The sequence below is a fragment of the Rosa chinensis genome, chromosome 5 (genome assembly GCF_002994745.2).
Source record: "Rosa chinensis cultivar Old Blush chromosome 5, RchiOBHm-V2, whole genome shotgun sequence".
Taxonomy (NCBI): domain Eukaryota; kingdom Viridiplantae; phylum Streptophyta; class Magnoliopsida; order Rosales; family Rosaceae; genus Rosa; species Rosa chinensis.
Window position 1 is genome coordinate 73,646,701 of NC_037092.1, and position 16,730 is coordinate 73,663,430.

The following is a 16,730-nucleotide window of genomic DNA, read 5'->3' on the forward strand; positions in this document are numbered from 1 at the left end:
TATGGTGACAATAGCTGCACCCTAAGAACTATCAACCAACCAATTTGGTCGAAACATATTAAAAGAGGTTATACCACCATCAAATATATCTCACATACAGAGGTTGTCATATACTCATATTGTTGTAAAAATGGCTCTCCGCCTCCCTCTATCTTTGCTAAACCCTAGCCACCATGGTCAGGGACTCTATCAATGGTGCACAACGCCAACACCACGCAGATCAGCCCTCTCTGCCCCTCGCTGCCTTATCGTGGCAATCCAATGCCGACTTTGTTAGACGAATTTTCATTCAATTATTCTCTCCACTGAGAATTATCAAAATGAGTTCGGAGCATGATACAGCTTAAAAGTAAGCGCATAATTTAACCCTGAAATGTCATTGTTAGTATAGAATAAATAGGGATCGTTCTAACCGGGGATTGAGGGTACACCTGTAATTGCAAAAATAACTAAAGAATTAAAATAAGTATAAAGTATTATTTACAAAAATAAAACAAAGAAAGAAATATATACAAGTAAACACAATTAGGGGGTTTTAGATTTAAAAATTAAAAATGAAATAAATAAAATAAAGAAAATGTAAAAACATATATACAATGGTGGAACGCAAGGAATAAAGATCAAAACCACAATCATATGAATGAAATCCATTCACAATTCCTATAGTTGATCTTCTATGTCATGAGAAAGAAGTTGACCATGTGAAACGTTAGAAAGCAAACGATTTCCCATTTTTTACTTTCCTTGAATAATTAATCTAAGTGAAAGCACCTAAATCAATCCTATTGAACATGCAATCATAGTCTAGAAAGCTAGCTAATCAAGAACACATTCAACGCATGAAGAACAAAGAAAGGATGTCAACCAAAGTGCACAACCTAGTTATGAATAAGTTCACCTATTTGCAATCCTCCTTAATTGATTTCGACTTTTGTCCAAAGCCTTTACTACTTAAATTAGCTCCAATTACATGCATATATCCTAAGTTGGCCACCAAAGAACACATACATATAAAAGTTTTCTGTAATCCAAAATCAATCAAGCAATCTCACATAAGCAACATATAAATCAATATATAGAAATCACAACTTTATTTCAAAACATATAAATAGGCTTTAAACTTTGCCCTTAACGTTCATGTCAACTAGAAATCAAGTTCATACGAAATCAAAACAAAGAAAACCAAAAAGGTTACAAGGAATAAGATAGAATTACACCATGAAGGATGAATGGTGGAAAGCTTGAGACGTTGGTCTTGGATCTTGAAAGCAAGGCTCCAAAGCTTCACGACACAAGGTGGATGATAGCGGCTAGGAGGCTTCATGACTTCTTCTTCTCTTCTTCTCTTTGCTTGAAGACGCAGAGACTTGAAACTAGAGGATGGAGAGAAAGCTTGACGTTATGGAGAGAATTTTCTGAATGAAGAGGTGTGTGTTGTGGTGGTGTAGCATAGGGGGGTTTATATAGGGGAAGGCAAGGCTTCATGAATTTAATTTCTAAGGAATTTTCTGGTTGCACCACACAGCTCCAACCAATGAATTAATGCCACGTCAGCTCTGCCATGTCACTCAACCAATCAAAAAGCTCCAAAATAAATCCATAATCTTTCCAAATATATTATTGCTGATTTTCCCAAGATTTAATATGATTTTATTCACCATTTTCGGCCAAATATCTAGGCATGAACCTAGAAAATGTATCCGGACTCATTTTGGACATTTTCTCCCTTAAATCTCTCCATGGCTTTATCCTTAATGTCCTCCCCTTGATTTTCTCTTGATTTTTACATTAAAATTGCAGATTTTATTCTCTAATTTCAGCCAACATATCTTGAGGGAATTGAGGAACGAATCTGGACTTGTTTTGAGCCTTTTCTTGTTGCACAATCCCATGAAACTCTCCCAAGATTTTCTCAACGTAATCTCCTTGATTTTCACATTATCTCCATCATTTCCCATGCAAAAATCAGATTTAATCTCCCATAATATCTCCCACGTCATCTTCAAGCCATGTGGTCTCCTAATGCCTTCAGGTTTCCTAGCCTCATCAGGATTCCTGTGTTGACTGGGATTCCTAGTTGGACCAGGAAAACTCAATTTCTTCATTTCAGCTCATTTCCTTGTCATTTATTCCAATGTACCTAGAAAATAGAAACTCAATTAAAAATGATTAAGTAAAGGAAATAACTAAGAAAAATATGAGGAAATAACTATTAAAACATCGCATTAAAATGCTCCTATCAGAGCAAAGAACGGGGGTACCGTTGTTGGTCTCTCGAGCAGGATGGCGGAAGATCGGTTTGATCCGGCTAGGCAGGAAGCTACTGAAGGAGGAGATACATGTGATCCAATCGGGGTACAAGCATGGCCTTTGTACTTGGACAATAGTGGTGGCGAACCCTGCAGAGGGGATGGCACTGACCAAAGCATCCCGTGGTGTGAAGATGGAGGCCAACCGCCTAGTTGGAGTGATGATCCGATCGGAGCCTCAATCTATGGATGTTTTGGAGAGCATCATCGACCACCGATCTGTTGGTCGAATGAAGGTGAGGATGCCGGTGATGGTCTAGAAAGTGGATCCTGCCGGTGAGGAGCTCCGATCTCAGATGTTGACGACCGAAAAGGCTGCATCCCAGGTGAGCAATATCTCGATGGTTGCAGTGCTGCATAGAAGGGCAGATCAACGGATAACCTCTTCCGGTGACTGGCATTTCGATCTGCAACAAAAGAAGACGGTCTCAAGATGTCGATCTGCGAGCTGGTCGGAGAGGTCTGCTAGTCGCATGCATTACACGACGGCAATGGTGATTGCGACCGGGGCAAACGCTGGTGACGGAACAGCAGTGGTGCCCAGTTCTTGTTGGGTGCCAAAATCACTTTTGGGGCCCATATCAGATTGGGTGCCCAAAGAAAGTTGGAGGCTATGGCTAAGGGCCTGGAGGTGGGCTCAACGGTGGGCTCAAAGCTGGACCTAGGCTCTTTCATGGGCCAATCTGATGGATTCCTATTCTATAGGATTTCGAATATAGGATCCTGGTGGTTTCGATCCAGCAAAATATGTTTACCTTAATATTTTTAGTACTAGCGAATCTTCTAGAGTAGTACTAAAGGAGGATTCCAGCTATTTAGTATTGGCGGAGCACTGGTTGTTCAATGAGTGGACCTATCTCTATGTACCACCGTGGGTACTACCACATCTTCTTATCTTATCCTTAGATGATAGCGGAAGGGTATGTAATGACCACTTTGGCTTGAGGCTAGGACAAATTTCAAATCATTTGTTAATACTCCTAAAATTTTTCTGGATGTATTACAATACGATTGTAATAGACTCTTTGAGTCTTTCTATTATATGAAGATAATTCTCTTATTCAAAAAAAAAAATATATATATATATATATATATATCTCTCGCATACATGAATACATCATCATCACTCACTTCGCTGCCAAACAACCACCATGGCACATTCTTTACCGATTTTAAATATTGACCATGAATATATGGATCATGAAGATATTGACATATATGGAATCTTTTAAAATCTTAGAGACATCAACTTGTAGAACAACAAAGGTAAGAAAGTTAAGTTATTCAATTTTCTAGCGATATACCAACCTCATTGATGTGAGAAAGAAGAAAGGTAATTAGTAATTACCTTATTGATATGTGGCCGAATTAATTAAAAATTATAGTAAAAGAATGTATTAAATAAAAATTTAAGATACATAGGCTATACATCGTCTTTTCACAATTATACGAAGATCCAACTGTCGGATCCTCATGAGGAATAAGAAAAATTATAAAAATGCCCAGGTTGAAAAAAACAAAAAAAAACAAAATGGGGAACCCGCATGGGTAATGGGAAACCCCGCCCACGCACCCCCGCGGGGGAAATAACTGCCCCCACCTCCGCCCCCGCACATGTGATTGGGAACCCCGCCCCCACCCCCGCTTGACAAATGCGGGGAAAACCCGCGGGTACCCCGCCCCCCACCCCCGTTTGCTCATTCCTATACATAGCTGATGAATTTTTTTTTGAAGTTTTCCTCATTTATTTATTTCATGAGAAAAGGCATAGATGGAAGTTTGATGAAAAATCAGACAAAAAAAATATAAGGGGTGTGTATTAAGTAATTGAGGGGGTGTATTTAAAATTTCTCTTTTTAGAATGGCCTTCTCATTTTATGATTGGATTCCCTACCTTATAAATATGCTGATCAGCAGCCGATTTCTCTTACAAATTCTTACTAAACTTCGATGGATCATAATTTTTGATCCATAACTTTGATTTAGAATCTGCAAAAAGTTAAAGGTTCGTCTTGATGCCCTCTTTTTATCTATGGAAGTTTGATTTAGATCGAACAGTTATTTCTTGAAGGCTCGTTTTACCATCGTATTTTTGGAGGTGATTTGTATTGTCGAGAAGGATAAAGATTTCAGAATGCGAGTCACAGTATTAATTATTTTGAGCAGCGTTGAATTTGAAACTTGGATTCTAGATAGAGTATCTTGGGGAACCTTTTTTGTTAAAAACTTTGGTCTTACTGAGCATAAGCTCATTCCTTTCGAGAAAGATAAGTGAGACGAATGTCTTTGTTTATGAGACTCGAGAAAAGATTACAAAATATTAGAGCAAGATAATTTATAATGTGTTATTTCTTTTTGTAATAGATTTTTGGTTGTTTCAAATGTTTAATCTTCGATGATTTTTGAAAATGTATTTAGTATTGTTTTAAAATTTTATTTTACTTTTGTTCAAACCTCAGATTCGGGTTTAGGTGTTTAAATTCATCGACACAGGGAGTCTAATTTATGTAGACTGTTTTCTATTTTTTTGTGTTTTTGTTTTTTGTTTTTTAGCTAATATGAAATTCACCGACACCGAGATAGGTAAGAATGAAGATTTGACTCCGCCGGAGAAAGTTTGACTGAGACTAAGAACTTATGGTTAAGCAGCGTGGCTTTTAGCTTGGACTATAGAGCCTTGTCATGAGTGGCATAACCAACCAGCTGCTTCTTCCACAAGCCAAAATGAAAATGGGTTTTGCGTAGTTGCAAACCCAAATGGGTTTTGGTACATAAATGCTTCGTCCTTAGCTTTCCTTTGTTTACAAAAACATTTGGGTGAGGAGACTAATGGTTGGTTCTGGGCTCATACCCAGTTTTTGCATTTGATATTTCAGGAGGCTGAAGTGTTTTGCTTTTTGGGATTTTGGACAGGAGCCCATTGCAGGTGAGAATCACTCCTGCTTCCACTGAGTTCAAATTTTGTTTCTTGTTTAGCTTTAGGGGAAAATCATATTCCCCGGGAAATGCAGCTTTAGGTATATGATTTGTTATGTGATGAGGACTAAATTTGATAGTTTTTTTTTATAAGAGACTGAATGTGATTATGTTGTGTTTGTTAAACTGAGGATTGTAATTTGGATTTTATGGTTTTTGTTTGGAGTTTTGTGCTATGGTGATGTTACTTTGGCTTTTTTCCTGAACAAAATTAGCCCTGCCCATTTGCAGAGTCTATATTTGTTGCAATCCATGGCTGATGAATCTAGAATTAGCTTGAAGGCCTTTGTGAACAAGAGGAACAACAGAATCATGTTCGTAGAGTCTGGTTCTGATTTTGTTGAGACACTGTTCAGTTTCTTGTCAATCCCCATAGGAACTATTATCAGGCTTGCCCGTAGTCACTCAGTGCCGGTGGAAATAGGTTGCATGAACAATTTGTATGCAAGTGTTGAGAATCTTGATGTGCAGCATTTCCGGACTGAAGCTTGTAAGGACATGCTGCTGTGCCCCCGCAGTCGAGCAGGAGCGACTTTGAAGAACCTCAAATTCAACATTGAGGACCATGAGACCACGCGGTACTTTAGGTGCTCTAATGTGTCTTGCCAAAGCTCCCCAACCAAGATTAGCTATTACAGTAGTGTTCGTTGTCATTGTGGATATCTAATGAACAGAGAGATCAACCTTTCAGTTAAAGTTGGTGATGAGGTGTTTGTAAAAGGACTATCCAGACTTATTATCAGTGATCATTTACAAGTCATGGCCCCAGGAACTCCAGCAATTTCTGTTTTCTTTGAGAAGCTTGGAAGCATGGATTCGAATTCTATTGAGGAAGTGACTATGAACATTGGAGTTGATGAGGTAATTGAATTTGAAATTTTATTTTAGTTTCTTGTGTTAGAACTGGAAGGCTGTCACTATATTGATCTTAGCAATATTTCGCTTATCCAGGTTTTGAATCTGCTTTTGTGCTCATTTGTATCAAAGACACCCCTGACTGATATACTTCTGACGAATACTGGTAATCAACCGATATACACAATCTCTTATTCACAAATGCTAGGAGACACAATGGGTGATGGAACTAACATGTCTGTGAAGCTTATAGTTAGCAAGTCTAAGAAGGTGGTTTGTTATGCAGAAGCAGGGGAAGATTTTGTTAATTTTCTTTTCAGCTTCCCAATTCTTCCACTTGGTTTTATTTTAAAACAAATTTGGTTTGATTTAAAAGGATGTGTTGATTACTTGTACAGAAGTGTCCAGGATCTTGATGAGAAATTCTTGAAATCTCATTTCTGCAATGAACTGCTGCCTAGTCCCAAGCTTCCTCCTCGATTTTGTTACGAAAATCACCCTTTAGGAATTGGAATGGCATCATATCGTTTTGAGTCAGCTGAAATTGTGGACCCCAAATCTCACGCTAATGAAAAGGTTTGTGATCAAGGATTCTTAAAAGGCCCAGCCATGTTTATGGTAACCGACAGTCTTGCTATAACTTCGATATCTCCCATCCTTGGGCTGTCTATTCTGAATGAAATGAATGTACCTATCACTGATATTGAGGTGAAAACAGTCTATGTGGGTAGAGAGGAGGTGAGCTTGATTTATAATTTTTGCTTTCCTCTACTAAATCCATCATCAGTTTTGAATATTCAGCTTGTATCCCTTACCCAAGTTTGAGTTATTATGTTGATTTAGTGAACTATTGGTGCATTGATCAATTCCCCTCCCTAAACAAACTTATTACGTATACGTTGAATCTGTTGACCAATCCACAAGCTTCCACCGGTCAGTGGCATTGTACACTCCACTGTGGTTACCCAAGTTTGGGTTCAAAGCAACACTTCAACAGTTCCCCTTTTATTTATTCTTTTGGATGTCACTTCCTGTTTTAATTGATGGTTTAATTTTGTCTCCAACTGCAGGCTTTCTGTCTTTTGGTGGCGTCTTTTGTTTCTGATCGCTCTGCCCTTACTAGTGTTTTCTTTAGTTAGATAAATGAGGATCAAGATATCTTGGTTATCTAAGTTTGGAGGACAGATGCATTTGTTGATATAGACATGGACGTCAAGAAAGTAGTGCTGTCTGCATAATCAAATGTTTTGGTTCTTTCTTTTGATTGTGACTGCTCTAACCCCTGCTTTCCTCAGAAAGAGTCAGCAGGATCATTATGGGTTCATTATCTAGTTTTATGGGACTGATTTACTTCTTGTTAGATACATGGAAGTGATGGAACTCTAGTCACTAGTTCATTTTCTTTTAATAAATTTCCTATTACTAGTATGATGTATTATGACCTATAGATGATGGATTGCATGAAAGTTCAAGGCCTTATGGGTATGATTCTTGATAGGATCTAAGTAGAGCTTAGTCTTGCTCCTCTCGCCTGATCTCACTTGTGTTCAGTGGAAGTTCATTTACTGTTTCATGAATGAAGAATGTGAGGTGTTAGTGCTCTGAAAATAATCATGCTCTCTCTCTCTCTCTCTCTCTCTCTCTCTCTCTCCTGCTGACAAAATACAGATTACAAAGGAAACTCATGAATACATTGTGATTTAATTTTATCAAATTGAAGCAGGAAGGCCTCCCTTGGAAGGGAAGTGAATCCACATAGTTTCAGGGTCTTGAGAATGTCCTAACTACAAGCACCCGCAACAAAAGTTTATAGTCCAAGTAAGCTGTAAACTTGATACATTGACTACTACGTAGCAAGGAAATTGATGTATTTGATGAAATTACAGATCCTCCAAGTCACTGAGCACTTTCGTTGGATACAATGATTCATGAATGAGCGATTTCAAGTCTTCTTTGTTTACGCAGTTAAGATAACCTGCATTGAAAGAAATTTGAAACCATCTTTTGGACCAATCTGTTTTGCCCCACAATTAAAGTATTGCCATTCTTCATTTCTATTGCGAGTTCAGCCCCACAATCGATAGTTTTCGACCTTACAAGAGCATAGCAGCTAAATTAGCTAGAGTTTCAAAAAGTCCTGATCATCTTAAGCATGAAGCACAACTGAAAACTATGATTTCACAGTTGAACAACTTGAGCATGAACTTAAAAATCACCTGTCTAAAGTTGAACATCATATGTCTAGACTCTAGAGTAAACTCATGTGTCCGAATTTAAATGTCGTCAGTCTGAAATACATAAACTTCGGTCTCAAATTGAAACCATTTTTTCTAAATTTCCCACTCCAAAAAATCATGATTTTGATCCTACTCATGAGAGGCGTTGACGACCTTATTCCTCGACTTCATTGTAACTCAACTATGGCTTTGTAATATCCAAAAAAAAAAAAAAGAGGAGTGAAATCTAGACTTCATATTTTACAATTCAAAAATGCTTGAGATCCCAAATAATTTATACTGATACCAAATGATGTGGCAGGTGCCATATCATCAAACTATTTTTAGCTTATATTCTTATATTTTATTTTTATTCTTTAAAATGGAAAATTCTTTAAAATGGAAAGATCAATAATTAAAAGTTATTGTTGTTTAATTAGAAAAAAAATGTATATGATAAACAACAACAAAATGAATGAAGAACCCTAAACCAATCCCCTTAAATTATAGAGACTTTAACATGCAACTATAGGAAAATGCCACCAACCAAAACAAAGTAAATAGAATAGAAAGTTGTGTATGGCTTAATTCATTAGTTCATTGGCAATTGAATAATGATCTATTCATTAGTTCCATGTAGATGTGGTTGTTTTGTTTGAGGAAGGGCGGTAGCAGATTTGGTTGTTTGGTGAATTACGTTCTTCTTTTTTGCTAATTAATTATTTTTCTAGATAAAATCAATGAAATTTGCTGAAAATTATTAAATTGAATATTGTGACACGTAAGACGCCAACTCAGACACCATGTCATTTGGTATTGCTTTTTGGTATAATTTTTTGGTGTCCGTAGCACTACACTCTATGTTTCTTTTTTTAATAATTTAAATTTTGTCTTTTTATGATAATTTTGAGCAAAGAAAGAAAGATAGAGTGTGGATTTCACTCATAAAAAAAAAGTATGTGTGGCTTTGGTAAGTTTTTAATCTAAGGTGTACAAGGTTCTTTCATATAATTTATTTTCATTTGACAATTTTTATTTTAGGGTTTTTGTCTATTTACCCCATTTCTAGGGATTTTTTTTTCCACTTACCACATTAAGTTTTTTTTAATTTTATAAGGTGTTCTCTAATAGACTAATACCCATTAAGTTTTTTGTTTTGTTTTTTTTAGACTATTGTACCCTCACCCCTTTGTTATATAGAGAGAGAGAGAGAAAAAAAATGGAAGAGAGAGAAACCATAGGAGACTTCGCCGGAATCTGGTCACCGGCCGCCGGAATCCGGCTAACATTCGTCGGAGTCCCGTCCCAGGATTCTGGTCACCAATTATCGCCCACCGGACTTTTCTGAAACCTCGCCGAAGGTCCCCAAAAAGGCCGTCGGAGACCTCATAGGTCGCTGGAAATGTTTATTGCCTCCCAATAGAGGGGCAATAAATTCTATTGCCCCCCAATAGAACTTTGGGTCACCGGAATGTGAAATAATCATCCTAAAATTAGACATATAAAACTTTGATTAAAGAGGAAAAACGAGGAGATTACATCAATTCAAAACGTCTATTCCTCCCCAATAGACCTTTAGGTTGCCATAATATGAACTAATCTTCCTAAAATTAGACAAATAAAACTTGGATTAAATAAAAAAGAGAGGATGTAATTCAAAACGTCTATTGCCCCCCAATACATGTCTATTAATTGCCTTCCAATAAAATATTTTATTAGGAAACAATAAAATATTTTTTCTCTTTTCTCTTTCTTGCTGCCCGCATTTTATCAAAAAAAAAAAAAAAAAAAGAGGAACGACATGGCCTTCCGCCCTCAATAATCACCATTACCTTTCCAACTCATGAAATCTCATTTATACTATAGCTTGTCTTTACTTAATGTATCAAAATGAATATTAATTGGAACAACTATTTATAGAAATGATTTCAAATTCGTGCATCGAGGTCAAGTCAATAATTTTTTTTTTGTTGAGAAAATAGATAACTTCATTACTTATCCATGGCCAGAAGGCATGTACATCAGATGCTGTCTCATACCAAAAAAGCTAAATGGCACAAACCGTCAAGCAAAAAACAGGTGACCATCATTGTTAACACATACGCTCACTTATTGAGCTTAAACAGCAAGAAACCAAGTCCTCACTACTCAGCCCTCTTTGAAAAGTAAACCTAGTTGCCTAGAGACCTCAATTGATGTACAACTAGAATAAACTAAGAAGAAAGTAATAGAAGACCCAATTTCAAGTGGTAGGCAAGGGCAAGAAACCGAACCTTTAATTGTAGTTACTGGGACGTTGGCTCTTGTTCTTGCTTCTGGTGGTCTGCCCGTCTTCTTCTTCAGAGTGACAAGAGGCACATCATTGTAATCCTCGATCAAAGGTTTGCCAAGTAGAAAAGATTGGGAGGACCTGCACACAGGACCACCGCCAATCTTTCCCAGATCTGGGGTGCTACCACCTGCTGCGAGAGCAAGAGGAGCAGCAAAGCTTGCTGTGATGGCATCTATGGAGGCCATAGAGGGGAGGAAGCGATAGCAAGAGGCTAAGGTGTCGTAAAAGACTAGGTTGAGAGAAATACTCTCCTAGGTTGTGCAACCAGTCAAGCCAATAATCATTGATCTTCTTTCACATCAGAATAGTTCATTGACCATCCTTTAATTAAGATAATCAAGATGTACGGTATTGCATTATTCAAGTTGAATAATAAATAATTCAAATGACATATGATGTTTCACAAAAAAAAAAAAAAACTGATATCTGATGAAAATGATATATATATATATATATATATTTTTTTTTTTGTTGAGAAATTCGGAACTAACAGTTGAACACCAAAAATAGACAACCCCGAGAGATCAACCCCTAGAGGAGCACACAAAGATACTCTTATTCAGAACCCAGAGACCTAAAAAATTCTAGACTCAACCAAAACATGTAAAAGCAAAGCCTTCCATCTTTAGATCTGAGCTTAAGCCTTGGCGATGTGCACAATCAAGTCGATCACACGGGAGCTGTAACCCCACTCGTTGTCGTACCATGACACCAGAGCAAGCAACCATCACCAGAGCATTTTAGGCAAACCAAACAGAGGTGTAACCAAAATAAGGGGGGGGGGGGGGGGGAGAGAGAGAGAGAGAGATCTGAAGGAAAGATGTCGAGGAGTTTACTAATTTGATTAAGGACAAAATTGTCATTTTGCTTTAAATTGAGTTAGTTGGAATAAAAATTTGTTGCTGGGGTAAGTGGAACAATTTTGGCTGATTGCTTGATTTTGATCATTTGGGACCCTTTATTTTGATGCTGTAATGTTTGCTTAGTGGTTAGAGCGCCCACTACCTAGAATTCAGGTCATAGGTTCGAGTCATCATGGGGGTAGGAGTGAAATCATTTAATTCTCTTTAAAGAATGAAAAAGAAAAATAACCAAATTATAATAAATAGTTTTCATGAGTTGGGTTCACAATCTTTCAATTACAAATGAGATACTTATACTACTAGTTCAAATGGTACTAGACATTTTCCTTGATTGTCTCTCGAAGCTTTTCCTTAATAATAATGACTAAGTTCATTATATCACCTTGTGCTCTACACCTTACATCATCTTAGTCCCTCACCTTTTAATTTTATCAACAACACCTCTACACTCTGAATTTCAATCAACTGTATCCAAATTTTTTAAGCCTCTCAAAATGGCCATCTATTGACCATGTAGCAGTGTTCATATGGTTGAGTGGGCCCAAACGAAAGGCTAAAATCAAAATTTCAGGGTATTTTTGTGGAAGTCTTTCTCCTTTGAATATTTTGTTAGCAAATATCCCATCAATTCTTTATGGTCGAAATACTATTGAAATGACCAAATTCTTCATGTTTATCTTTAAGGCTTCGTTTGGTTTTCTCTCGGCAAAATATAAAAAACTTATGTAATTTAACACTAACTTTTCAAATTCTCACTGATGTCCCCTTTACCCTCTAACCCTAGTAGTTTCAACACTAATCCAATCCATCTGTGCTAGAAAATATTTTTTGCATTTCATGTATGGATAAAAAATGAACCATCTTAATTATCCGATTTACTAATATTTAGTGTATTCGTTTTAGTTGCTTATATTAAAAAAGATATATATATAAAATTTCCCTTAATTCTTTTGGGGGCAAAACTAAAGGTCTGGTCTGTCCAGCACTTACTTTTTGCCCAAAAATAAGTAAAGGTCTGCTCTGTCCGGCACTTACAGCTCTCTGTTTCTTTTGCTTTTTTGGTCAAGAGTCCGGACTATCTGTTGAAATCTTAAATTTTTCTGGCTCGTCTCTTTCACAAGCTTCATTCTCTGCAAGCCGAGACTCAGAGAGAAGGAATCAAAAATGATTTCTTGTGCTTTCCCCTCTGATTTTGGTCATCTGGGTAGTTTTTGCCTTTAGGAGAGGAACAGTAGTACAGTCCCAAAATTATAAAGGTTCAAAACTACGATACCCAAATTCCTAAACCCCATTTCACTTGTTCTTTGCCTCAAATTGGACTCTTTCCTCTTCTACCTTCCAGAACCTCAAATGCTTGTTCAAAAAGACTAAAACTTTCGCTTGGTAAGTTGCCAAAATCAAATTGGTTTTACGATTCTTCTTAGCTTGTGTTTGTTTAGCACAATTTCATTAATCAGTCTAACTTTTCTAGGTTAATATCCTGTTTTTTTTTTCCTGTGTTTTTGGACTGAAAGCTTTTGGAGGTGAGTACCCTGTTTTCAATTCTTCTCCTTTCACTGAGTTTAATTATTTTGTTATTCAGCTTTAGGGTTCAGCTGGGTCCTGAGTTTATGCTTCGTATTTAATAACAGAAGGAAATGTGCATGTCTATAGTGGCTGTCATTGTTTAATTATTTTGGCATATTTTTTGTTCTGTGTTTTGTTTGGTTATCGATTCGAATAGGCTTGTGCTATTATTTCGTGTTGTGGAGCATGCCTGCTTTTGGACAATTGACTTAATGTAGGCAACTCATGATCTTTCCTTTGTCACCAAAATAGCTTACAAATTCAAAACACTTGCCCTAATTGTTATAACAGTGATAGAGCTTACTTCGGCATGTTTAAACTTCTAGGAACGTACATTCATACACAGATTATCCTACCAGATGACACCTTGCATCCATGCTTGTGTTCTCAGATTTTGACTTTAGAAGATTGATTAGTACCTTTATATAGAATCACCTCGATTCATGAAAAAGGCAACTGCTACTTTGTTGTGAAGATTGATAAATTGCTGCCCATTTATTGCTCAAGAAGGATATTTGTTGAACTTCAGAATCTCATAGAATTCATCCCCTAAGTGTTTTTCTCTTGATGAAAACTTATCACTCTTTTTTATATTTTGGGTCGTCTATGCTTAAGCTCTGCTTGTACTTCATTTTCTTTTGGTAAAGTTAATGTTGTGAAGTTTCCTATCTCTTTTCTCCTAGTTGATTTGTATTTTGGATCTCTTTTTATGTTCACCAGGGTAGCAGACTCGCATCAGATCTTAATCTCCTGATTGTGAACATAGAAAGGAAGTCAAAGCCAAAAGTTTGCTTACAATTTACAATCTATGGCCAATACATCTATCAACAGCATTAGCTTGAAAGCCATGGTGGACAAAGCGAGCAACCAAATTATCTTCGTAGAGTCTGACAATGATTTCATTGATGTTATCTTTAGTTTCTTAACAATACCCATGGGAAAAATTATCAGGTTGACCCCTAATCAATCAATACGATTGGGCGTAGGTTGCTTGAATAATGTGTATGCAAGTGTTAAGAATATGGATCTGAAGCATTTCCGTACTGAAGCATGTAAAGACATGTTGCTATCTCCCCGGAGTGCGGCTGAATCTCAATGCAAGAACCTCAAAGTGAAGATTTACAATGATGAGGCTACACAGTACTTTATGTGCTCACTTAACATAGCCAATTGCAAGTTTAGTTATTGCAAAGATTTAAATTGTGATAGTTGTGGAGTAAAAATAAATATGGAGAAAAATCTTCTAGTGACTCCAGATGGAGGTGTGTTTGTGAAAGGACTATCCAGACTCATAATTACTGATGATTTACAAGTGATTCCACCATTAACTGCAGCAAGCCTTCCTCTACTTACAAAGCTTGGAGTCATGGATGTGAATACTATGGAGGAGGTGACCATCAATGTAGGAGTTGATGAGGTAATTGAAGTATGAACTTGCTATGAATTTTTCTTTCTTTAAATTTTATCCATGATTTCTGATCTGAATGCTTTTTATAGGTTTTGAATTTGCTTATGCGGTCATTAGCATCGAAGACACCTTTGACAGAATCTCTGCTGAAGAATAAACCAAGACGAAAATTTTGCAATGAATATCAAGGAATAAATACCGAACCCCAAATGGTAAAAGACAAAACGAATCTGGAAGGAACCATTTCTGTCAAGCTTATAGTGAGCAAATCAAAGAAGATGGTTTGTTACGCAGAAGCAGGGGAGGATTTTGTTAATTTGCTCTTAAGTTTCTTAACTATTCCGCTGGGGTTTATTGTTAAACACATGGGGAATCGCTCATTACAAGGATGCATTGATCAGTTGTACAAGAGTGTCCAGGATCTTGATGATCAATATATGATGTCAAGCTACCACAAAGAAATGCTACTCACTCCTAAACTTGTCCCTGGTTTTTGCTATGAGAACCATCTTTTAGGAACTGAGGAAGCCACATATTATTATGCTGGTTCAACAGGTTTTCTGTCTACTGATAGAGTCCTTCTTGCTACTCAAACTGCACTTGCTCCTAAATCTATCAGTCCATTCGCTCCCAGTGCATTCGGCCGTCAAGAAAGTGCTCAAACTTCAATAAGGCCAATTGCTTTTAGGGATCCCAAAGCCAACCATCACCAACATAAAAATGCTCAAGTTCAAGGGTTTTTAGAAGGACCGGCAATGTTCACAGTGACTGATGATCTGAACATAAGACCTGTATCTCTAATCTATGGCCTGTCTCTTCTAAATGAATTGAAGGTACCTTTGACTGACATTTATGTGCAAACCGTGCAGGTGCACGAAGAGGAGGTGAGTTATTGTTCAAATTTTTCTATTCTCTTTACTGTAACATTAAATTTCATATCCACTGGAGACTATGGTATCTACTTGGGTAGTTCAATGCAAACCGATGTACCAACCTCTGTTATCGTTTTAAGCCACTTAAACTTGACTGCTGATCTATTTCTTTTGGCTGTTGCTTTAAGCTGTTGTGTGAAACTTGTGACACTAGACTCTTTGATTTTAATGTGAAATTTCACACTAAACTTGTACAAGCGTGTTACCCTCAAGTGTCAAATGTCAGATGATTGGTCTTTTGTGTACATAAAACATGGCAGCATGACTTCCTTTTAAAGTATGCAAGTCATTTGGAATGCTTGTATTTGGGTGTCCAGCTCCAACAAGAACAATATTTCTAGGAGCTAAATTAATATCTGTCTAGGTAGAAGGGAGAAAAATGTTTGAAAGAGCCTAGAAAGTTGGTAGTGGGTCTCCAACAGAAGTAATGTGATTCAGTGGATATCTATGTATGGGGACAGGGTTATCTGGTCTAAGTTGTTTTGACCAAGTATTTGATTTCTATTGCAGGCTTTGCGTCTTTTGGTAGCTGCTTTTCTTGGCGACTCGGCTCTAACCATTACCTTCATCAGGGAGTCAGAGCAAGACAAAAGGTTAAATCAAGAACAGTGAAGCAGATGGCATTATGGAGCCAGAGAGGAACAAATGGATATAGCAAGTACAACCTAGAAGGCTAGAACTGAGAACTCAATGTAAAAACCTAGAGGGACATAGCAACTTACTTGATGACCTGCATAGTTGCTCATTATTATTTAAATCCTTTGTTTGTTGATAACAACTTGAAGTACTATTCCGTCCACTTGTGCCATCCCTAATGAAACTAGCCATTGGCCAAAAGTTCCCAGAGTAGTTTTTTTTTTTTTTTTGAGAACCCAGAGTAATTGAATCAACTCATTTTGAAGAAGAAATAAATCCATATGACTTTCCTTTTTATATTATTTACCATATCTGGGTTATTTTTAATTTTTTTAGGCAGTATTTGGTGCTTTAATGTTAATACTGTAGCAAAAATTAAGCTTTTTGTTTGCTCATCTTGTACCAGATTGATAGAGTTTTATACACCACTGATTAGAAGGGTTGGTACTTTTTTTTTGTTTTTTTTTTTGTTTTGAAAAGGGCGGTGCGGCAGCCATCAAGCCTTGATAGCCTTGATTAAAGAAACTGTCGAATACAAGGGGGGATAAAGAGCCTAAACCCCTGATTACAATAAGTAGGACATCCTGAAATACTATCCTAACTCTCTACTAAGAGCAACTCCAACAGCTTCCCTATA

The 16,730-nt window shown here is 37.0% G+C and overlaps 2 protein-coding genes across 5 annotated transcripts; both read left to right on the forward strand.

Moving 5' to 3' along the window:
- The first annotated feature begins 4,950 nt into the window (after positions 1-4,950).
- Positions 4,951-7,607, forward strand: LOC112167952. 3 transcript variants are annotated; one of them, XM_040507177.1, is made up of 5 exons: positions 4,951-5,076; positions 5,165-5,235; positions 5,517-6,146; positions 6,237-6,878; positions 7,211-7,607. In XM_040507177.1, the coding sequence occupies exons 3-5, from the start codon at positions 5,538-5,540 to the stop codon at positions 7,277-7,279; spliced, it is 1,320 nt and encodes a 439-aa protein (XP_040363111.1). In that variant the 5' UTR covers positions 4,951-5,076; positions 5,165-5,235; positions 5,517-5,537; the 3' UTR covers positions 7,280-7,607. The 3 variants fall into 3 exon arrangements, with proteins under 3 accessions (XP_040363111.1, XP_024160826.1, XP_040363110.1); XM_024305058.2 differs by having other exon boundaries at positions 6,237-7,607; XM_040507176.1 differs by lacking the exon at positions 4,951-5,076 and having other exon boundaries at positions 5,087-5,235; positions 6,237-7,607.
- A 4,908-nt stretch (positions 7,608-12,515) lies between these two features.
- On the forward strand, positions 12,516-16,350 carry LOC112167000. Of its 2 annotated transcripts, XM_024303936.2 has the most exons (5): positions 12,516-12,934; positions 13,023-13,074; positions 13,838-14,534; positions 14,615-15,409; positions 15,968-16,350. In XM_024303936.2, exons 3-5 carry the CDS (start codon positions 13,926-13,928, stop codon positions 16,067-16,069), a joined length of 1,506 nt encoding a protein of 501 aa, XP_024159704.1. In that variant the 5' UTR covers positions 12,516-12,934; positions 13,023-13,074; positions 13,838-13,925; the 3' UTR covers positions 16,070-16,350. The 2 variants fall into 2 exon arrangements, with proteins under 2 accessions (XP_024159704.1, XP_024159703.1); XM_024303935.2 differs by lacking the exon at positions 13,023-13,074.
- The last annotated feature ends 380 nt before the right edge of the window (positions 16,351-16,730 follow it).